At 40.5% G+C, this 24,509-nt stretch overlaps 1 protein-coding gene across 1 annotated transcript in view; it reads left to right on the forward strand.

Annotated features, from left to right (window-relative positions):
• Nucleotides 1–24,509, forward strand: part of Pdk3 (pyruvate dehydrogenase kinase, isozyme 3) — a 69,233-nt gene that overhangs the window by 24,532 nt on the left and 20,192 nt on the right. Inside the window, exons 2-6 of the mRNA XM_013026451.1 lie at nt 2,377–2,518; nt 7,557–7,628; nt 10,763–10,947; nt 12,804–12,893; nt 23,546–23,623. Of these exons, the coding sequence (XP_012881905.1) occupies nt 2,377–2,518; nt 7,557–7,628; nt 10,763–10,947; nt 12,804–12,893; nt 23,546–23,623 (567 nt within the window). The remainder of the gene's footprint in view (nt 1–2,376; nt 2,519–7,556; nt 7,629–10,762; nt 10,948–12,803; nt 12,894–23,545; nt 23,624–24,509) is intronic.

Raw genomic sequence — 24,509 nt, forward strand, 5'->3', positions numbered from 1 at the left:
AGCCTGACTCAGGTTTGATTAAAGGATTACGTCTTTGTCATTCCATAACGAGAATATTTCTTTTGTATTAAAAAAAAAGTCTGGGCTGAGAATGTGGCTTAGTGGTAGAGTGCTTGCCTAGCATGCATGAAGCCCTGGGTTCTATTCCTCAGTACCACATAAACAGTAAAAAAAAAAAAATCTCAGGAACAGTGCCCAGGCCCTGAGTTCAAACCCCAGGATTGGCATTAAAAGTCCTAAGCTAGGTGCCAGTGGCTCATGCCTGTAATCCTAACTACTCAGAAGGCTGAGATCTGAGGACTGAGGTTTGAAGCCAGCCTGGGTAAGAAAGTGTGAGACTTTTATCTTCAATTAACTGCCAGAAAGCCAGATGTGAAGTTGTGGCTCAAGTTGCAGAGTACAAAAGGTGTTTTCCTTGAACAAAAAAGCTGGGGCTAGCACCCAGGCCCCAGGACCAGCAAAAAAAACCTCCTTTCTATTTAACCATTATGCAAGATGTTTCTTTTGGCATGTGAAAATTTAGATTGATACTGTGACTTAGATATTAGGCATTTCATTTCATGATGACTTCAGACTATGATAGCTATCAGCATTTAGTGTATTTCAAATTAAAATTATGTTGATGTAAAACCTTCTAAAAATAACACATATAATTTGAGGCAAAACAACCAGAATTATATAGAGAGAGTAGCTGTTGGGTGCTCATTTCTGGGAACATCGTACCCCTTACCCTTCTACCTGGAGTGGGAATTTGGTGGTTAAAGTGCTCATTGTAGTCAGATTGCTAGGGGAAAATGGAAAGAATCATCCATTTGTTGAAGATTTACCTACTGAAGACCTTCACAGTATATTCACTTAGAATGAGACAGCGAGGATGGATTGTTTTAAGACTGTAATCTTTCATTTTAACTTTTTTTTGAAAATGGAAAAAAGGGCCTGAGTGGGTAGGAAGGAAGGTTCTACAGATAACTTTCAAGAGTGGGTTCTTGTATTTCAAGTCTTATTCGGTAGAGAGGAAAGGAAGAAAGCAAAGTATAACTGAAAGTGTTACAAAGTAGCTTTCTCTGGACTCTCTCATTTGCTGCCTTTATCACACAGAGCAGAAAAAGGAGAGAGTTTGTTTTCAGTGAACTCTGCTTTCCCTCTCCAGCCTGGCCCTGGTAGTTGCCCAGTTCAGAACAGAGAGCCCTAGCTAGTGCAGAGATAATGAGATGAACCCCTGAGTATCATGGAGAGTAGGAAAAGGACTGTGTGTTTATTGACTACTGGCTCCATGTCAGGTTCTGTACCATGTCGTCACATTTTGTGAACTGGGGCTGGGAATGTGGCTTAGTGGTAGAGTGCTTGCCTAGCATGCATGAAGCCCTGGATTCCATTTCTTAGGACCACCTAAACAGAAAAAGCCAGAAGTGGCACTGTGGCTCAAGTGGTAGAGTGCTAGCCTTGAAGAAAAGAAGCTCAGGGACGGTGCTCAGGCCCTGAGTTCAAGCCCCACGACTGGTAAAAAAAATATTGTGAACTGGTAGGTTAAACACAAAAATTATACATAATAAATTATATTAAAGGATTAACATGTAATAGTCAATATGTGTATAGATTACACAATATTTAAAGCTCCTAAAATATTTCTCATTTCTTTGGGGTAAAAACTTTCACAATCCTTTCTTCTAGCGTCTTAAATGCACAGTACAAAATTGTCACCATATTGTGCAACAGTACCCTAGTGTTTCTTGCCCCCAGCTAATTATAACTTGATGAGATTTTCCTTCCATAATCCCTTTCCCACCATCCGGGCCGCTGGGAGCCACCATTTTCCTCTCAACTTCTGTGAGATCAACTTTTTAAGGTTCTCCATGTGAATAAGATCATTCGGTACTTGATTGCTATACCTGGATTGTCTCACCCACCTTCTATAGTCAGTGCACTGTACCCATGGTGAGCTGGTCTCTCTTGACACGTATGATCCCTTGCATGTCAGTCAACCTGTCATTTCCAATCACAGAGCCTTTTGAGTCCACTTTGAGAGTGGTAGAACTATGATTCTTAGAGAAACACATTTGGGAAAAATGCCAAGTACAAAATTAGTAGTGTTTATTTGGGAAAAAAAATTCAGATTCTATCCCAGGTCACTTTTCTATTGCTACTGGTAACACTACTAGGAACATATTTGTGTTAAAAAGAAACTGTTTTTAAGGTTACTTCATAGAATAAATGTGCTTTTCTCTTCGAATTATTTTCTTAAACTTGCTGCGTCAGAACATTTAGACTACAGAATCTTTTCATTTTCCCAACCAGTAGTACTATGTTACTACACGAACACTTTATTTCTCCAAATATTAATTGTAATTTTGTATATTATTTTTCGTCTCTTAATAGGGAGAGATAATGCATGTGAGAAAACATCATATATGTTTCTACGAAAGGAGCTTCCTGTGCGACTGGCCAATACAATGAGAGAAGTTAATCTTTTACCTGATAACTTACTGAACCGCCCTTCCGTGAGATTGGTTCAGAGTTGGTAAGTAAATATCGTGGCTTATAATGAATCTTCCCTACAATGCTCTGAGCATTTGGCAGTGTAACTATTCTCCACAAGAGAATGCCTGTGTGGGAATGAGTCAGTCAAGATAGCTGGGTTTTCCGTGACATTAAAAGTCTTTTTACAGCTGCTCGTTTGCAGTTGTTTTCATGAAAATATTCTAAAGCATAACACACTTTTTTGATCTTGTGAATTTTATTTTTTCTGAGTCTAAATGTGAGTTCTCATTTAAAAACCTTGCAAAGTAGAGAATGATAATAAGGATTAGCAATATAATGATCCTCGGTGAATGGTTTGCCCTCCTTCAACTAAGATGTTTCCTATTTTAATTATGTATCCACTTTGTTTTCCTTTATAAGACACTCCATGAAGGTAGTATTCTGTAACAAACAGATCATGTCGTTTTTAAGGGGAACATCAGGTCAGATTGGAAAAAATAGCAGCTCTGTTCTATGCATTGTCTGCCCTATGAAAAGACAGGCAAGTCTTCCCAGCAAAACTTTGAAGTTTGATCAGTTATAGCTCTGAAACATAAAGCATGTGTTCTTTAACTGAAGAACTAGAATTTGTGATGGAACTCCCCAATAATGAACTGGGTAGGATCTGTGAGTGGTCGGATGTAAGAACAGGTGCTGTGTCTTTAAAAAGGTATTTGCATAGATTTGTGAAGTATTTGCACGTCTACTCTTGTTATAAAAGCAAGGTAGAAGTCCCTGGGAAAAGATACAGGACTTAGGGAGGCCAGGGCTATAGGAATGTAGGGGGTTTGCAGAAAAATAGCTGTGGTCTTGTGTTGCTCCTTGATGGGGTGGTGGCATGACCGATGAAGGGAACGCTGTGGAAAGACATAAGGAGAATGGAATTGTTAAAGAGCTCTAATTTGGAAGGCTTGTAGAGGCCAGGCCACCAAAAGAGAATATATATTCAGCAGTCATTCCTTAATAATAATATAATAAATTCTTAAAGGTAAAAATGAATCGACCAGGTGCCGGTGGCTCACGCCTATAATCCTAGCTACTCAGGAGGCTGAGATCTGAGGATCACCATTAAAAGCCAGCCTGGGCAGGAAAGTCCATGAGACTATTATCTCCAATAAACCACTAGAAAACCGTAAGTGGCGCTGTGGCTCAAGTGGTAGAGCACTCGCCTTGAGCTGAAGAGTGCAGGGACAGTGCCCAGGCCCAGAGTTCAAGCCCCACAACCGACCAAAAAAAAAAAAATCATCTGAGAAGCATTATATTGGATGGTCTTAAAGGTACAGTGTCTCTCTGATTCCTTTCCCAGAAAAGCAGGCGCTCCTGACTGTGAAGTTCAAAGCCTTAGAAAGATCAGAAAATGGTAACCATAGCTTTGATATCAGGTTCACTTGAATTCTGCTCTGTAGTCACAGCTTGTTTGAGAAGGAAGAATCAAGAAATTCTGTGTACATGAGGTTTCTTTATTGCTTTAAGACCATCACTAGAGATTTTTCAGAAAGCATAAATCACTATCACAGGCCACTAGGAATTCTGGATAGGCAAGATCAAATCACTTGCTATGAGAGGTGGTAACTGTCAAACATTTTGCATTGCTTATGTAAATTGTAGTTGCTTCAAAGATTTCAAGATAAATTGCTGGCCCTGACGTGTTTTCCAACCAACAACCAATTCTCCCATCTCTGGACACCAAGTGTGTGTTTCACAACTCATTTAAAACCTAAATATCTGAAGTCAGCACAGACCCCTACAGCTTAAGGGCTCCTTGGCCCATCAAGAATGACTACCCCCTTTCAGATGCAGCCTCAACTTCTGATTGGCTGTAAATTAGGTTTGATAATTTTGCTAGAATGGCTCACAGAACCCCGGGAGACGCTTTGCCTATGTTTATAGTCATACCATGAAAGATAACAACTCAGGAGCAGCCTAGTAGAAGAAACAAACTGACTCAGGTATGGGAGGTGTGTGCTCTGTGCTCATGTCTCTCCCTCTCCCCACATTTGTATGTGTTCAGATGCCTAGAAGCTTTCCCAATCTTGTTAAAATAATTTTTATGGATCTCGGTCTCCAGACTCCAACCTTCCCTGTGGTTCGGGGAGGGGGGGAAAGTCCCAGCCTTCTACATACTGGGGTGAGTGTCCCTGAGTTATCTAGGGGCTCCAACCTAAGTCATCTCATTATTAGCATAAATTCTCCTGGATTAAAATGAATTCCTCATGAATGATAGGAGGTATCCCTCTCATTCAGGACAGGGTTTTAGAAACTGTGGCAGGAATTGGCTGGAGAACATTAAATGAGTTTTTATATTATACCAAATACCAAACTGGCAAAATAGAGACAAACAAATTGCTATATCCACCCTTTTTTTTTTTTGGTCTCTTCTCCATTCTTCTTCTGTATCCATTCCAAACACATGGGCACATGTCATTTCTTCCTGTTCATTCTATTTTGAAAAACAATTTCCTACGTTAGAGAAGGGTTGCAAGACTAGTAGAAAGAGTTTATTGTGTTAACAGTTGGCTACATTTGTTCTGTAATCATTACCCACATTCATATTCTGTGTATATGTATCTATTACGTGTGGATATACACATACCCCCACATATAGGAAAGTTGTCAGAGTTATAGTGGAGTTGTTTGTGCCAAACTTAACAACAACAACCAAACCCAAGTAAATAAAGCTAGGAAGTTTTGAAGAAAGACTTGTTAGTAACTGTCACAAGACTACGCCCGAACCACAAGCCTGCACAGAGGCCACTGAGCCTTATCCAGTTCTATAAGGCCATGTGGCCAGCGATAGCAACTTCTGACTGCCACTCTTGTTATTAGTCATTGTGGCCCAAGATTATTGTCTGAAAGTATCTGATGTAATCCTCCTCGTGTCTATTTTAAAAATCTTGGCTTGCTTTAAGGCAAGATTATAAAAACAAACTACATCCTATTGTTTACTATGCATGGCATGCTGGGTGTTCAGAGTACCATTCTCCTCCGTTCCCGTTGTCCTGCTATTCTCAAGAAAATGCCCGTATCCTTTGGAGAAGGTCTTTCTGATTTTTTTTACCATTTTGATTGACATACACATTTCTTTCTCCTGAGCCATTTGGAATAAGGTAGACTTTATAGCCCTTTGCCTCTAAATACTTTAGCATGGTCTCCTGGAAGTAACTCTTAAAAAGCAGCAGTATGATCATCCTATGCAGGAAGTTTACAGTGATACAATAAATATTTTCTAATATGTCAAATTGGTTATCATTTTATTAATTGCCTTAATAGTTTTTCCTTTCTCTCCTTTTCTTGTTTTCCTTTTTTCTTTTAGTCTTTCTTTCAGAGTTTTCCCTTCTGAGTTTAGATTCCAGTTAAGATCACTCATTTGTGTGTCTTTGTCATGCTCTTTTGCTTTAAAAAGGTGAATTTCCTATCTGGGCACTGGTGGCTCATTCCTGTAATCTTAGCTGAGGAGGCTGAGATTAAGAATCATGGTTCAAAGCCAGCCTGGGCAGGAAAGTCCATGAGATTCTTATCTCCAATTAACCACCAAAAAGCTGGAAGTAGAAGTGTGGCTGAACTGGTAGAATGCTAGCCTTGAGTAAAAAAGCTCAGGGACAGTGCTCAGGCCCTGGGTTCAAGCCCCAGGACCTACACAAAAAAAGTGAATTTTCTGCGTGACAGACTATGGCCTACAATCACCCCTTTAGCCAAACTGTATTCTTGCTCTCTTGATTTTCCAGGCTAGTAATCGCAGCATAATCTTTGATTCCTCTCCATTTATGATTTTGCTTTTTAGAGGACTATCCCTTTTGGGAAAGGAGAAAGGATGCAGGTGTGACTTCACTTGTGTGTGACAGGACAGAGGGCATCAATGGAGTTGGCCACATTGGACTTCTTAGTGTGATGTGACCTGATAACTTTAAAGGACACTTTGTGCACCCAAAAACTTTTTTTTAATACCTGGATACGAGTATATTATAGTTTCAAATGCACTGTCACAAAGTTCATGAATCAGATGTCATGCTTGTTTATATATTTATATATGCAACATTATTTTTAGTCATTGGAATGTCCTTATCCTTTATAATAGGATTAGCAGCAATTAATTCTCAGAAATGATTTCAAGATTTTAAGCCCCAAATTGGAATATCTGAATTCACAGTAGATCTAGCAGGTCCCTGCTGGATGTAACTGCCACATTAATGTGCCTCTCTGAATGCCATTTTTCTATGTTCTTCAGATCTTAGTGTTGTCCTTATGTTTTCTTAATCAGGCCCTTACTGAGATATGTAGCTCTTCTTAACCCAGAGGCTGTTTCTGTGGACCTAAGATTTATTCATCTGTTATATCTTGATGGAATTACTTTTACCCTGGATTCTAGATCTGTACTTTAGTATCATCATACATCCTTCATAAAATTTATGTGTACTTTTAAATAAGCAAACTGTAGACTTGGGATTATCAGTTAGGATATGTGTGTAATTGCCAACCAGGCAATAGGACATGACGTTTACAGTTAGAAGGCCCAATCATAAGATCAATTTTTGGTGTTGGCCTGAGTCACAGATTCACAAGACTACTGAAGCCCTGTTTTTCATAGTGTTGGCTTCACCTTCAGGCTAGAGTCACTCTGAATGGCAGAATAGATACGGCACTTGCAGAACTATTTTCTACAAACCCCACTGTACAGAGGAAGATTTCTTTCCCAGGGTCTTCCAGCAAGTCTTCTCTCTTATCGACCCAAATTGTGGTAGTATGTCCACTCGTGAGCTCATCCCTGTGTTCAGGGGAATACACACAATTATCAGCTTATACCTGGACTACCAGACAAACTAATAATCAGTGATGAGAGAAATGGTATTACCCAGAGGAGAAAATAGGGCAACTCCTACACTGGAGGTAGTAGCACTTCCACTGAAGCCTGAAGTAACAACTTCTGATACACTTTAAATGTATGTGGGGGTAGGATGAAATTTAAGAGTACTCTTGTACAGAAGGAAAGGAGGAATGAATGGTAGGCAGGCAGCTAACACGGTTGACTCTTCTTTTTGTAGGTATATGCAGAGTTTCCTTGAACTTCTAGAATATGAAAACAAGAGCCCCGAGGACCCACAGGTCTTGGATAAGTAAGTATGGTACTACTTACCTAAAAGTAAAAACATAGATAGGCAAAAAAAGAATTTTCCAAAATGAAACTCAGGCCATTAAGATCCAAGAATTATAATCCAGACATAAAACATTAATTTTCTTAGTGGGTAACGTATGACTCAGTCATGGCTTTTAAAAAAAAAAGTGAGCTAAGAATTGAGCATAGTACACAAGGAGTAATGACATTTCAAAGGAATGCTTCAGGACCCATTTCTTAATACTTTAGTCAAGGTAAACTGGGCATCAACTATAAACATTGCAGTAAATGTTCCATCTAGTGGTAGTTTTAAGAATGCAGTGGTAAAATGAACTCCCAAGAAATGGAAACAAGAAGTTTCTTATTGTACTGTTTGCAGTTATTTCTTTTTTCTTCCCCCCCCCCCTTTGGTTTATTCCCTTTTGTCACTAGTTTTGATTTCTGTACCCTTTGTCTTGTATATAAGTTTATCTGATTTGGGGAGGGGGAGGGGAATCACAGAAACAGTGGGACTATGGGTGAACCAATTTAGCAGTGATACTCAGTGGACACTGTGTTGGAAATGAATTTTATAACCTGGGGGAGGGGAAAAAGTGGGAGAAAATGAGGGAGGGAGGAACACTGTTCAAAAAGAAATATACTGATTACCTTTTTATATAACTGTAACCCCTCTGCATGTCACCTTTACAATAAAACTTTAAAAGAAAAAGAATACAGTGACCTCCATCTGTTCATGAGTTTATTTACCCAAATCTTTACCATTTAAAATTTTTTCCAGTGGGTCATCTCAGTTGAGCCCAGAAACTACAATTATTTTCTTATGAAGAAGCATTAAAGACCATGCTTTTTATTTAATATCTTGAACTCTCTGTTGCTGCCATTATAAACAAAGACTACTGAATTTTCAGTGTGATGAAATGTATGTCTTTTTTATTTTTATTTTTGGAGGTACTAGGAACTCAACTCAAGATGTTATGCTTTGGGGCTGGGAAGGTGGCTCAGTGGTAGAGTACTTGCCTTGCATGCATGAGGCCTTGGGTTCGATTCCTCAGCACCACATAAGCAAAAAGAAAAAAAGCTGGAAGTGGCGCTATGGCTCAAGTGGTAGAGTGCTAGCCTTGAGCTGAAGAGCTGAGGGACAGCACCCAGGCCCAGAGTTCAGGCCCCACGACCGGACCCAAAAAAAAAAAAAAAAGAAAGACAAGATGTTATGCTTTCTAGGACAAGATCCACTATTTGACACTTGAACCATGCCCCAGCCATTTTGGTTTGCTTGTTTTTCAGATAGGGTCTTATACTTTTGCCTGGGTGAGCCTTGGCCTAAGAGCCTCCTACCTTTGTCTCTTGAATAGCTGGGACTTGTTTTTCTTTTTTTCTTTTTGGTGGTACTGGAATTTAAACTCATGACCTTATGCTTGCGAGGCTGACACACGGACACTAAACAACACTTCCATCCTTGCTTTTTCATTGTTCTTTTTTCTTTTTTTTTCTTTTTTTCTTTTGTCAGTAGTGGGCCTGGGTGCTGTCCCTCAGCTCTTCAGCTCAAGGCTAGCACTCTACCACTCGAGCCACAGCGCCACTTCCGGCTTTTTCTGCTTATGTGGTGCTGAGGAATTGAACCCAGGGCCTCATGCATGCAAGACAAGCACTCTACCACTGAGCCACCTTCCCAACCCCTACACTGGTTATTTTTGAGATAGGGTTTCTGGGAGAAATAAAATCTCTCCATCATAATTTGTTCCTATTCCATGTATGTATAAGTGAGTGCCTCTTGTGCTGAGAAATTTCTTTTTTTTTTCTTTTTTGTCAGTAATGGGGCTTGAACTCAGGGCCTGGGCACTGTCCCTGAGCTTTTTCTCTCAAGGCTAGTGTTCTACCAGCCACAGTACCACTTTCGGTTTTCTGGTGGTTAATTGGAGATAAGAGTCTCACAGACGGGGCTGGGAAGGTAGCTCAGTGGTAGAGCGCTTGCCTTGCATGCCTGAGGCCCTGGGTTTGATTCCTCAGCACCACATAAGAAAAAAGAAAGAAAAAAAAAAGAGTCTCATAGACTTTGCTGCTCAGACTGGCTCTGAACTTTGATCTTCAGATCTCAGCCTCCTGAGTAGCTAGGATTATAGGCATGGGCCACAAGCACCCCAGCTGAGAAATTTCTTTGGTTTATGTAAATGTAATCCATTTATTTGTGAGACAGACACTTGACATATAGATATCCCATAAAAAAGAACTAGGGAAAACCCACACTATTCAAACAACTTTAAGAGGTATTTAATCCAGACTTTTAAGTTCACAGAGAAGGAAACAGGTCAGAGTTGGTGAGAGTTCCTAATAGAGCTGGACCTAGAAGTCATAGTTTCCTTCCTCTAGTATACTTGTTCTTTACAATGTAGCACATTGCCAGAATGACTGGCTCAATTAATCTGAAGGGATTAATTCAAATATAAAGGGGAAAATCCCCTGAGCTATTTTTTTTTTCCTCTGCTAGAGTGTATGTCTAATGGATCTGTGAAATGTGAAAGGGGCCAGCATTGGGTTAGAGGCCCAGACACAGTGGTTTCCTTGCTGTAAGCCACTGCTGTCATTTAATGTTTACACTACATGAATTGAATCCATGAGCCTTGTTTTCTCCAAATTCATTAGGAAGTAACAATATGTTGGGCTGAAATCCTCAAAATTAGTTTGCCATTTTTTATAGTTTTTTTTTTTTAGTTTGCCATTTTTATTCATGGAAGAGGCTATTGCTTCAAGACTTTATTAATAAATTCTTGGGGACTTTTGAGAGAGTATCTTCATATTTTCAAAAGAAATACTAATATGTTCATTTGTAGGACTTGTATTTTCTGTAGCCACTTACACAAAAAGCTAGTCCCTTCCTATGAAGATATTCGAACATGTTTTTCTTTACTATAGAACCTTTTGCTTTTGGCATCTCTGAAAAAAGAAAATTTCTGTGTTAAGTTTCATGCAAAATAAATAGTTTTTTTGTGTGAATGCTTCCTTATACAACCTAGTAAGATTGGTGTCTTGACCTATTAGAATACTAGCAGATAACTAGATTGGAGACAGCTGGGAATTTTGTGCACCAAGCTATGAGATAGATAAAGATTGACCAGATTTTGCTTGCTTCTCACACAGCTTTCTACAAGTTTTGATCAATGTGAGAAACAGACATAACGATGTGGTTCCTACAATGGCACAAGGAGTGATCGAATACAAGGAGAAGTTTGGGTTTGATCCTTTCATTAGCAGTAACATCCAGTATTTTCTGGATCGATTTTACACCAACCGCATATCTTTCCGCATGCTTATTAACCAGCACAGTAAGTTGGATTTTGAAAAGGTAACTCAGAGTGATTTCTCCCCCCCCAAAAAATGTTCCTATTGCTTTACATTTCATGTATTATTATACAGACTTTTTTGTTGATGGTCGCAGGGCCTGAACTCTGGGCCTGGGCACTGTCCCTAAACTTCTTTTGCTCAAGGTTAGCACTCTACCCCTTGAGCCACAGCACCACTTCCAGCTTTTTCTGTGTATATTGTACTAAGGAATCGAACCCAGGGCTTCATGCATGCTAGGCAAGCACTCTATCACTAAGTTGCATTCCAAGCCCCCTACTGGTCTGGTCTGGGTACCTGTCTAGATTGGGCTTCCATTTTCTATAAGATTATTATTATTATTATTATTATTGCCAGTCATGGGGCCTGAACTCTGGGCCTGGGCACTGCCCCTCAGCTCTTCAGCTCAAAGCGAGGGCTCTACCACTGGAGCCACAGCGCCACTTCCAGCTTTTTTCTGCTTATGTGGTGTTGAGGAATCGAACCCAGGGCCTCATGCATGCGAGGCAAGCGCTCTACCACTGAGCCACCTTCCCAGCCCCTATACCAAAATTTTTATTGTAGAAATTCCATTTCTAGTTTAGTTTTTCTTCAGTGAACCCTATCTACTAAAAAGCAATTCATATTCTTGATTAAAGTGACCTTTGAAAGCCATTTATGAAGGTCAGAAACAGGACCACTGTCACCCTTTTTAAAAACAGAAATGTGTGACAATATACAAGAGAAAAGAACTTAGATTCTATTCAACTCATCTACTTCAATAGCCACGGTTTCCGTCTAATCTAACCATATATATTTAAGTGCTGGTTTTAATAGCACTGGTTAAGCTCATTCACTTCTGTTTTTCTTCCTCTTGACCAGTTGGAACTTTACTTATATATTGTCCTGATGGCTATATTTATAATGTTTCATAATTGAAAAGCTCTCCTATTTTAGTTAAGCAGTTTCGGTGGAGTCTAAGTTATTACCAATTTTTGCTTGATTTAAAAATAAGTAAGCCAGGCAACAGTTGCTCACGCCTGTAATCCTAGCTACTCGGGAGGCTGAGATCTGAGGATCATGCTTCAAAGCCAGCCCTGACAGGAAAGTCTGTGAGACTCTTATCTCCACTAAACTGCCCCCTAAAAAGTGGGAAGTGGAGCTGTTGCTCAAGTGGTAGAGCATTACCCTTAAGCAAAAGAAGCTCAGGGATAGTGTCCAGAGCCTGATTTCAAGCCCCAGGACCGGCACCCCCCCCCAAAAAAAAACCCAAAAAACTAGTATGCCTATAAACATTTGGATTGAGATTGAGCCTTTGAGACTTGTTTTGGCTTTTCATCAGCAATGAACTTTTACAAATCTTGCATAGGATGAAATCACCTGAAAGCTATTTAAAAACTGAATTTGAACATGGCATTGGCACACAATCTCCTTGATGAATTTTCAAGGCTGCCAGTGAAAGATAGTTCACAGGCCTGTGCACATGGTGCGGGCTTGGTGCTCCTAATGTTCAGCAAATGTTGGAGTAAATATCCAGAGTAGTCCTGAGAAGATGGATAAACTTGGCTAAGGATAAAAGTAAAATTCTTCATCCAAGTCACATTGGCTGGGAGAAAAAGAGTTGGACCCCTGCCATGTGCTCAACTGCTTCTGGATTGTAGCTAATACGTCTTAAAAGACATCATTCCTCCTTAGTTGGATGTTGGTGTTGCTCACCCACCAAATGATCTAAGTCATTATGGATGTGAGAATGATTCCTACAAAGTCAAGATCCTTTTAGGACTTATTAGTCCCTTTCCCTGCTTAACCACCCCCGCCTGCTGTGTGTTAATCCTTTCCCTTCTCTTTTGTGTTCATTTAGCTCTTCTCTTTGGCGGTGACACAAACCCAGCTCACCCTAAACACATTGGAAGTATCGATCCCACATGTAATGTGGCTGATGTAGTGAAAGGTAAGGAGACAAATGCTGGGCTGCTGACTATGTCTCACATTGCATTGTGGTTAATCTGTGTAGTAGACCCAAGCCACTTAATCCAAGTATGAATCTTCTATACAGTTGAGGAAAATATACATAATTTGGAATGCTCAAAATGGGAATTTTCACTTCATTTGTCAGAGTTGTACTCAGAGTAAATAAATATTCTAAATTTTGATTTACCACGATTATCTGACTACATTGTTTATTATAAAATGAGGCTGGCTGGGTACTGGTGGCTCACGCCTATAATCCTAGCTACTCAGGAGACTGAGATCTGAGGATTGCAGTTTGAAGCCACCCTGTGTAGGAAAGTCCCTGAGCCTCTAATCTCCAGTTAACCACCAGAAAACTGGAAGAGGCTCAAAGTGGTAGAGTGCTAGCCTTGGGTGAACAAAGCTCAGGGATAGCACCAAGGCCCTGAGTTCAAGCCCTACAGCTGACACCCCTCCCTGAAAAAAGGGCAGAATTCATGTAATTGTAGAATTTAAACATCTTTCCTTTTTTATTTTGTGCCCATACTGGGGCTAGAACTCAGGGTCATATATTTTTGTTTGGCTTTCTTACTCATGGCTGGCCCTCTGCCACTTGAGCCACACTTCTAGTCCTGACTCTCTTGTTTTCTGCTAGTACTGGGGCTTGAACTCAGGGCCTCATGCTCTTGATTGACTTTTTTGCTCAAGGCTGGAGCTCTACCATTTGAGCCACAGCTCCACTTGTAGCTTTTTTTTTCTGGTAAATTGGAGATCAAACGACTTAACAGACTTTGCTACGCAGGCTGGCTTCACACTGAGATTCTTCTATCTCAGCCTCCTGAGAAGCTAAGATTACAGGCCTGAACCACCAGTGCCCAGCTAGTGTCCTACATTTTGCTAGTTAGTTGGAGATAGAGTCTCACAGAGATAACTGCCTGAGCTACTTTAACCCTCCAGGTCTCAATCTCCTGAGCAGCTAGTATTACAGGCATGAACTACAGGTACCTGGCTCAAAGTCCAGCATCTTTCTATTGTGTACTCATGGTGTTAGAATCTACATAGCATGCGGGCTTAAGTAGACTGTGTTTCAGTAGCCTCAGGATACAATGAACCCAACAGTCATAGATTCCTGGAACCCAGGTACCTTGAATTTGACCAGCAGTTTCCTCATTATCCTTTAACATTAATTGAATCTCCAGAGCCTGCTGGCTGTGGATGGTCTACCAGCTTCCTACCCCTCTTGGGTTTGTAGTCAGTTGTGGGGCTTGAACTCAGGGCCTGGGCACTGTCCCTGAGCTTTTTTTTGCTCAAGGCTAGTGCTCTACCACTTTGAGCCACAGCTCCACTTTCAGTTTTCTGTTGGTTAATTGGAGATAAGAGTTGCGGGCTTTCCTGCCTGGGCTGACTTTGAATCACAATCCTCAGGTCTCAGCCTCCTGAGTAGCTAGGATGACAGGCATGAGCCACCAGCACCTGGCTCCCTCCTAAAGGGAGTTTCTTTATGCAGCCTCAGATTCCAAACCTATTCCCCTTTCCCAGATTGGATCTCCTGTAAACGCCTATCTGAAGAGTTTACGTGACCACAACTCTTCCTAGTCTTCATTGAGGACTGTTGCTTGTGCACAGTCATAACTTAGGAAAATCTGTGCAATGTGTTTGTACGTAAACCCAGGGAGGAAGGCCCAGATGTATCTTTGCTAAGTTTGATTGCTGAGCTGTCTTGGCCTCTGTTTAGGTAGGAAGCCTTTATCCACATGACTTCTGTTTTGTGGTGAATCAACTTATGTATTGCACGTGTGCCTTTTCTTTTAAATGTGTTTTATAACTCACATATAATCTAATGTAGTCCTTGTGTCGATGATTTATAAGTCTTTGGTTTGTTCATTACTTTTTAACTTTTCAGAAACGTACAAACTTGATCTAGACATAATTTTCATCCCACACAATTTACCAATTTAAAATATAGCTGCAGCTCCATGGTTTTCAGTCTATTCAGAGTTGTGCAACCATCACTACCATCCAAATTTAGAATGTTTTCTTTGCTCTCAAAAGACACTGTACCCATTACCAGTTACTCAACAACTGGTCCTCTGACTAGCCCCAGGCATCCACCAGTCTCCATTTGTCTCTGTGTAATTACCCTGTTGAGGACATTTCATGTAAAAATCATACAGTATATGGCCTTTAATGACCAGGTATTTTCACCTCGTATAAGATTCTCAAGGGCTGGGAAAGTGGCTCAGTGGTAGAGCGCTTGCCTTGTATGTCTGAGGCCCTGGGTTCGATTCCTCAGCACCACATAAGCAAAAAGAAAAAAGCCAGAAGTGGCGCTGTGGCTCAAGTGGTAGATAGAGCGCTAGCTTTGAGCTGAAGAGCTGAGGGACAGTGCCCAGTTCCAGAGTTCAGGCCCCACGACCCGACCCTCCTTTATGGCTGAAAAAATCACTTTACTTATGTATATAATCCATCATATTCATGAGATGGTGCCCATGTGGGTTGGCTGGGTAACCTTAAACATGGTACATAACATCTTCAGGCCTCACTTTACTGGTAGAATGATGCTTTTGAGGTTTTAGAAGAACTGAACAAGTGAACAGTGAGTATTTGATATTAAACAAATACTAATTTCTAAGTATGAAATTGGTATAGTGTTAATTTATTTTATTTTATTTTTGCTGGTCTTGGGGCTTGAACTCATTGCCTGGGCACTGCCCTTGAGCTTCTTTTGCTCACAGTTAGCACTCTCCTACTTGAACCACAATGCCACTTCCGGCTTTTTCCGAGTCTTTTATTGGAGATAAGAGTGTCACAGACTCTTCTGCCTGGGCTGGCTTCGAACCAGAGCTTCAAATCACATCCTGTTGAGTAGCTAGGATTACAGGCATGAGCCACTGGTGCGCTGCGGGTGTTAATTTTTCAGAAGAGTTCTGGCTTCTAGAGAGGTATGTTAAGTTCTACATGTGATTTGAAATGATATGTGGGAGTTGCTTCAAAATTACACAGAGGGTGGAGATGATCAGAGAGCCGGTACTTGGTGGCAATTATTGAGGCGATTAAGCACACGGAGGTTTGTTGCACTGTGCTTTATAGTGTATGAAATTCTTCATGGGAACATTTTGGAAACATTTAATCATCTCATTGTTCTTTCACAAGTAAAGCTTCACTGTCATTTTCAGGGAGATGTTAAGAATGGGTAGATCTTGATATAAGGACTAGGAATTTTATGAAACTCTTAACTTTTTCTATAGGATGGAGATTCATTGATGCTAAAGTGAGTCCAAGGCATGGCACTTCAAAGACAAATTGACTCTTAAAACCAAAAGAATCTATTGTTTTGTGGCATTTATTATTTGTTTTATTCTATTGTGTTTAGTACATATTAATTAACTGGGCTTATCATTGCTGGTACTAATGTGCAAAAATTTTCCAAGCTCTGGTACATCACTCCTTTTACTGACAGAAATTCTGTGCCAAAAACAAGATGTAAACTATGCAGAATACTTCAATATATATTTGAAAAAAAAAAAGCTCAGAAGTTTATTCAGTCTGCCTCTAAGGCTGTTTGTGTTAGTCTTTTTTCTGTCGTTGTGACAAAAATTAACCAACAGAGGAAGTTGATGTAGACTCACCATTTCAAATGTTTCAGCCCTTTGTTGCTTGACCCCTTTATTTTGGGCCTATGATGCAACAGAACAAGATTTTTCCCTCAGTGACTTAACTTACTTCCGTTAGGCCCCGCCTACCACCATCCCCAGTCAGTGTCAGAGTCTGCAAACTCTGCCTTAACACATAACCTTTGGAAGAAATTTGAAATCCAAACCGTAGCACTACTGTCTTCTTTGTATCTTTCTTTTCTTTCACAATTTGGGATGGGCTGAAAACTCTTCATTTTTTCTTTTTCTGTATGGATTCACAGTTTCTCCCCCCCCCCCCGCTCACCTAATTCATAGTAGTATGAACAAAGTTTACTTGGAGATCTGTGTAATCATTCCTATCATTGTTCAGTATAACAAAATACCTGGTGAAGTTCTATCCAATGGCAGTCACTCTCCATTCCCCTCTATAGCTTCTACTTCCTCTGATAGACCCACAAGGACAGGCACACAAACAGGCACATGTGCACACCTATACATCTTATCCTCACAGTCTAGGGCTAAGGAGAAGGGACTGGCATGCTTTCTGTTCTCCTGCACATCTGTAAATGTTTTCACCTCTCTGTAACCTCTTCCTTTAATAGGGGGTGGTTTCAGATTTCTAAAGGAAATAAAAGCTATAAAACAACACCTACATCATCAACTTCTGACACCCTTCCTTTTGTAAATCAGACATACCAATACCAAAGAACACTAAATCACTTGGCTTGGATGTGTTTTCTAGAATACTTTTGTGCAGGGTCTATGCTTATCTGGGTCATTTGTTTGTACCCAAACTATCTGCTATCTGTGTAAGTTATACTACTTGCTATAAGTACTTAATGTCTTTAAATGTTACATAAGACAAGGAAGATCCCTCCCTCCATTAAAACAAAGTAGAATGCTTAGGAAGACTCAAAGGAAAGTCTTTTAAAAATATAATGAAATTATTGTGGGCAAGAAAACGATTAGAGTTTAGGACAGAATATAGATCTTAGAAGGAATCCATTATCAGATTGCTTCACAAGTATCTGTAAGTTTGTAATACTTACCAATAAATAGCAATTGTAATTTATTGATGTGATGTTTATACAAGAAAAATGACCTAGAACACTTAATCATCCAGATGACCAGATTGACAGAAGAATATATTGTATATTTACATGTTCGTTTTAAGGTAACGTTTATGACTTCTCATTTTATCCTACTTTTTTTGTTGTTATCCAGTTCTCCTTCCCTATTGTGCCACTTAAAAGGATTAATAACATATTTCCCCAAATACAAAAAGCACTCACTAAAAAATGTAGAAAATGTGGGAAAAGAGAGAAGAGAAAGTCAGGTGCTGGTGGCTCATGCCTGTTGTCCTAGCTAATCAGGAAGCTGAGATCTGAGGATCATAGTTCCAAGCCAGCCTGGGCAAGAACATCCCTAGGACTCTTATCTCCAATTAATCAATAGAAAACCACCAGAAGTGGCTCTGGAGCTCCGAGTGCTAGATCACTGACCTTAAACAAAAAAGCTTAGGGATAGTCCCCAGGCCCCATGTTCAAGCCCCATGACTGACGAGAAAGGTTTGGAGGGGGGATAAAAATGACTTGTTAATGAGAACACTGATTTATGCATTTGAACTTACGCTGTAAATAATCGTAGTCTGAAATTAGTATTGTTTATGACCCCATCTCCAGCACTAACTAATGCTGATTATATTTGCATTCTTGCTGGTAGTGCTTACCTCCTGACAGTAGTAGTAGCCCAGCTTCTGGATCATACTTGATCTGTGACATTCATAATCTGTATAGCCAAATGATTTTTCCAGTCAATGAAGAATTCACGTTAAATCACCTTCTGTTCCTACCATGGAAAAATGGACTAGGCAATCTAGAAAGAAACCTAATGATCACTCTTCTTCCTGCGACTAAAGCAAATTTTGATAGCCATCTCCCTGCTTTATTTCCTATGGGCCCCTACTCTTAACTTTCTGAGTTGTCAGAAGCTGTTGTAGCTCAAAGGAAGGCTAAAAGTATAGCACCGGTGGCTGAAAGGCTGAAAAATACCTGTCTCTATCAATGCTAAGGAATGAACCTAGGGCCTTTCACAGGCTATTAAAGTAGTATACCACTTGAGCCATATCTTCCAGTGCTTTGATTTTCATTGTTATAAAGTGTGACTTAGTGGTAGAGTGCTTGCGTAGCATGCATGAAGCCCTGGGTTCTATTCTTTACATAAACAGAAAAGTCTGGGAATGGTGCTGTGGCTCAAGTGGTAGAGTGCTAGCCTTAAGCAAAAGAAGCTCAAGGACAGTGCCCAGGCCCTGAGTTCAGGCCCAAGGACTAGCAAAAAAAAAAAAGACTTAAAGGTGATGTGCAGAGGGGTTGCAGTTATGTAAATCAGGTAGTGAGTACTTTTCTTTTTGGGCAATGTCACTCCTTCCCTCGCTTTCCTAGTTTTTCCTTCCCATGCCCACCCAGAAATTACATAGTTTATTTTCAACACAATGTCTAGTGGCTTTAATTTTTTATATATAGAATTTTGCTTATTTTACCAGGCTAGTCTTGAACTCATGATCTTCCACCTCCTCCTAATAACTGGGATTACAGGAGTGCACCACCCTACCTGCCTCTTCTTTTGTGTCTTCTGCCTGAAAGGCCCCGGAATCCGCATCCCCAACATACCAGAAACAATAAGTAAAATACTCTTCCTAATAACCCCAAGTAATACCAAGGAAAATAATAACTGGACATCACTTTCGTATTCTTCTTAGTAAAGTCTTACCCTACTCCCTTCTGTTTTTTAGAGTAGTTGGCGCTTTTATACTGGCTCTTTACCTTTTCCCAACATCCACTGAGACTGGTTAATCTCACTCAGCATCTCTGTATTCAGTATTCTGCTTCTCCTTTTGTTTAAGAAACTTAATGTTGAGAGTAAAGATTGTGGATTTTTTTTTTTTGTCAGTTGTGGGGCTTGAACTCAGGAGCTAGACGCTTGCTGTCCCTGGGAGTCTTTGTGCTCAAGGCTAGCATTCTACCACTTGGAGCCACAACTCTACTTCCAGTTTTCTCCTGGTTAATTGGATCTCAGGGTCTCACAGACTTTCCTGCCCACACTTGCTTAGAATCACAGTCCTCAGATCTCAGTCTCCTGAGTAGCTAGGATTACAGGCATGAGACACCAGTGCCTGGTAAGGTTCTGGATTTTAATGATAGCTCTACTCATGATGTTTACAGCTATGAAGATGTCTCATGGTTTAAGCATAGTTCAGTGTCCATCCCAAATGGCACATATTCGTCCATGTGCTTCTATCAGCTAACACTGACCCCATGCAGATATCTTGAGGGTGGACTACAAGAAAACTTTTATGTCAGAGGGTAGGGACAATATTTTTATTTTTGACTAGACAGTTGTATAAACGTATAAGAGTAGGGTGCATCGTTTATAACATGAATTGAATGTTCAGAACCCTGAAGCATGCCTCCTTGTGGCTTATTTAGCACATTAATATCTACCTTTACACATCTGCAAATTATAGACTCAGGGTAGTAAATGCTAGAATTAGTGTTCTAAAGCAGGTCCTATTATCCTTTGGGAGGGGCCTTCCTTTGTGACCGGTTTCCCTCCTTTCTTTGTGAGAAACCAGGAAATCAAATGGAAAATCCTGCGGTAAGATCATTTTAAAGGTACAAGCTTAAATACTTGGTACAAAAGTCTGCTCTCATGGTGACGATGTTAACTTGCTGGTGTGGCTCCTATGTGCTATTATTGCTTAGCATAATAGCATACAAATGGTCTCCTGAGAGCATGACATTATTCTGGTTCAGAAATAATGTCTTATTCTCTCACTTTGGGATCTTCAGGTTGCCAGTTACAGAGATTGCCTCATTCAGGCTAGTTTCAGAAACAGATTGACTAAAAGATCATAGTAGGTCCCTTGACAGTTGGTGCTATAGATATTAGAGTTGAGAACCAGAAAGCAAAATTGGGTGTCTTGCACCTGCCAAGTCATGGCCTCTCTACCTTTCTCTGCCTGCTCCAGCTTCTCATTTTTGTCTGTAGCTTGGCTGACTTGACTGAAGCCTGTTTGTGATAACTTTCAGCAAGCCCTTTAGGCTTCTGTCCTGCCTGATCGTCCTCATCCTAAAATTCTAAACGATGAGTTTAACTAGCTGTGGTTGTTTGTTTTGTTTTTGGCCTGTGACTACAAGTTTTAGGATTCTTCACTGCTCTTACATAAGGGGTTCTGCTCCTACCTTTGCACCAATGATAGAGACATTAGACTAACTCTAACAAGATAAAACAGTGAAGGATAGCAAAGACATAACAGTAGCTGGGCACCAGTGGCTCACGCCTGTAATCCTAGCTACTTGGGAAGCTGAGCTCTGAGGATCAGGGTTCAAAGTCAGCTGGGGCAGGAAAGTCTGTGAGACTCTTATCTCCAATTAACCACCAGAAAGCTGGAAGTAGAGCTGTGGCTCTAGTGGTACAGTGGTAGCCTTGAGCAAAAAAAGCTCAGAGACAATACCTTAGGTTCTGAGTTCAATCCCCAGGACCAAAACAAAAGCAAGAAAACAACAACTACAAAAACAGCAGTAAGAAGGAAAGATAATTTTGGAAAGCATTGATCAATGTGAGCTTGAAGAGCTTGAAGAAGCGGGTAGTTTCTTCCAGGACTCCTCTCTCTTCCACACATTGTACATGTGTAGTATATTTCAGTGCTATCACAATCATGCCAATGAGAAAGCTAATGCTCTGTGGAGTTAGCACATTTGGTGGATTTAGTTTCTCTTTCTGTTTTCTATTGAAAGGAAGTTCCATATTTGAATAGCTTTATTCTATATCTGGAGGAGCTGTGTTGTATTATCTTTGTATATAGCTAGTATATAGCTGGTATCTTTTTAAATTTATTTATTTTTTTGGTGTGTTTGCTAATCCTAGGGCTTGAACTCAGGGCCTTGGCACTGTCCCTGAGCTGCTTTTGCTCGAGACTAGCAATCTACCAATTGAGCCACAGTGCCACTTCCAGCTTTTTCTGAGTAGTTTATAGGACATAAGAGTCTCACAGACTTTTGTGCCCCTACTGACTTTGAACCTTGATCCTCAGATCTCTGCTTCCCTAGTAGCTAGAATAATAAGCGTGAGCCACTAGCACTGCAAAGTACTGTTTTTCAGTTGTATTATTTGTAATCTTGGAAGTTCGTGGTGGGCTGCGTGCTCTCACGTCACTAGGTGGAGATGTAGCATTGTTTGGTGGTATGGCCAGTGCAAAAGGAAGGAGTCTTGATTTCTCATTTTATGAAGTATTTTTGAAGGATAATTGTTAAGGTTTATTACTGCCTAGAAAAGAAACTTACACATCTAGTATAATTTAAAATTCTTTTTTCAGGGTTAAAATTCAGTATCACTTTAATATCTATTTGCCACTGATAAGTGGGTGTATAATTTATGAAATAAAGGAATATCCATTGAACATCTAACCAGGCATTATACTGAGTTCTGGATATAATGAAGAAGTGTAGGACACAAATCCTGACGTCAGATTGGCTTTAAGGTTTTTGTTGTTGTGATTCTTTTTTTCTTTTTCTTTCTTTCATATTAATATAAAGTAGCAATTTATTGCTTTTTTAAAATACATGCCAGTAAGCACATACTTTTGGATTATGGAGGCCAGAATTTTTCATTTCCTTTTTCCTCTCTTCTCTCCCCGCTTCTCTCTCTCTCCTCTCTCCTCTCTCCTCTCTCCTCTCTCTTCCCGATAGTTTACAGTTCAAGAGAAAATGTAATGTGTCACGAGGTATTTTTGCTTTCTCTCAGCCCCAGCCTGTTAGCTTTAGCTAATGTGAAGGACATTTTAAAGTGATGTTGGTGGTTCCAATAACGGAAATTGTATGTCTCATGAAAACCCAGGCATTGAGCAAGTCCGTATTGATGTTTCATTTACAGATAACTTCCAAATCATAAGACCGATTGCAGTATTTTTTATAATTACAGGTGTATCCTCGCTGCAGTTTAGTCAGACAACATGAGGTTCACAAGTCTTGAATTTATGAATTTTCATGAAAAATACCTTTTAGCAATACTTGAAAGTTAAACTGTGTACTTGCTGCAAAACTAGCTATATTGTGACTAGCCTCATTTTGACATAGTTGTGAATACTAAGACTTTAAGGAACTGGACACTGGTGTCCCATACCTGTAATTTTAGTTACTCAGGAGGCTGATATCTAAGGATCACAGTTTGAAGCCAGCCCAGGCAGGAAAATCTGTGAGATTCCTGTTTCCACCAAAAAGCTGGCAGTGGAGCTATAAATGGTTCAGCATTGAGTAAAAGAGCTAAGCTAAGGGATAGAGAGACCACACACACACACACACACACACACGCACGCACGCACGCACGCGCGCGCGCGCGCGCAAGAAAATTTTTTAGTCATAGTAATACAGTAAAGCCTAAAGGCTATGTGTTTTTTTTTTTTTTTTTTTTCCAGTGGTCGGGGGGCCTGAACTCTGGGCCTGGGTGCTGTCCCTCAGCTCTTCAGCTCAAAGCTAGCGCTCTACCACTTGAGCCACAGCGCCACTTCCGGCTTTTTTCTTTTTGCTTATGTGGGGCTGAGGAATCGAACCCAGGGCCTCAGACATGCAAGGCAAGCGCTCTACCACTGAGCCACCTTCCCAGCCCCTAAAGGCTATGTTTTAAAAGATGGTAGTTGGGGGGCTGGGAAGGTGGCTCAGTGGTAGAGCACTTGCCTTGCATGCTCGAGGTCCTGGGTTCGATTCCTCAGCACCACATAAGAAAAAAGCCAGAAGTGGCACTGTGGCTCAAGTGGTAGAGCGCTAGCCTTGAGCTGAAGAGCTGAGGGACAGCGCCCAGGCCCAGAGTTCAGGCCCCATGACCGGACCCCCCCCCCAAAAAAAAAAATAAAAGATGGTAGTTGGTTCATTGTAAAGCTCTTGTTTTAGACAATTTGCCTTTGTTACTTTACATGTTTGTATCTATGTCATTGGTATAAAAGCTAAACTTTTCTTTCTTATAGATGCATATGAAACTGCCAAGATGCTGTGTGAGCAGTATTACATGGTGGCTCCAGAGCTAGAAGTTGAAGAATTCAATGGTAAAAGAAAATTGATTCTCACCTTAAATCCAAAGTATCTAACTAAAACCTGATTTTTCTCCAAGCTGTATTTCGATGAGAATCCTTCATATGCTGGATTTTTTTCCTGCCAATCCTGGGACTTGAACTCAGGGCCTAGGCACTGTCCCTGAACCTCTTTGTGCTCAAGGCTAACACTCTACCACTTGAGCCACAGCGTCACTTCTGGCTTTTTTCTTTTATGTGGTACTGAGGAATCGAACCCAAGGCTTCTTGCATGCTAGGCAAGCGCTCTACCAACTAAGCTACATTCCCAGCCCTGGGTTTTTTCATCCTTATAGTCCTTTAAAAAAAAAAAAACCTTTGTATTCTTTTGGTCAACTGGGAATATTATTGTAAGTTTTTATACAGGAATGTTTAATGAATTAGACCGCCAAGTTCTTGGAGCAGGAGTGATCGAGGAAGGAGGTCATGAAACCTATAGACAGTTTTCAAAATAACAACTGCAATCAGTCGCTAAATGTGGAAAACTGTTTAACTTTACTAATGAAAGAGGTGTAGGCTAATTTACTAATTAAAGAGGTGCCCGTAGCTCACATCTGTCATCCTAGCTACTCAGGAGGCTGAGATCTGAGGATCACACAGTTCAAAGCCAGCCTGAGCAGGAAAGTCTATACAACTCTTATCTCCAGTTAACCACTAGAAAACCAGAAGTGGCGCTGTGGCTCAAGTGGTAAAGTGCTTGCCTTGAGCTGAAGGGCTCAGGGACAGCGCCTGACCTAGAGTTCAAGTCCCACAACTGACCAAAAAAACAAAAGAGGTGTAGGCAAAACCAAAAATGTCACTTTTGTCTTTTAGAATGACAGTGATTAAAGCATTTTAATGTTTTCAGGTGAGGCATGATACT

Source organism: Dipodomys ordii, unplaced genomic scaffold (genome assembly GCF_000151885.1).
Source record: "Dipodomys ordii isolate 6190 unplaced genomic scaffold, Dord_2.0 Scaffold94, whole genome shotgun sequence".
Lineage (NCBI taxonomy): Eukaryota > Metazoa > Chordata > Mammalia > Rodentia > Heteromyidae > Dipodomys > Dipodomys ordii.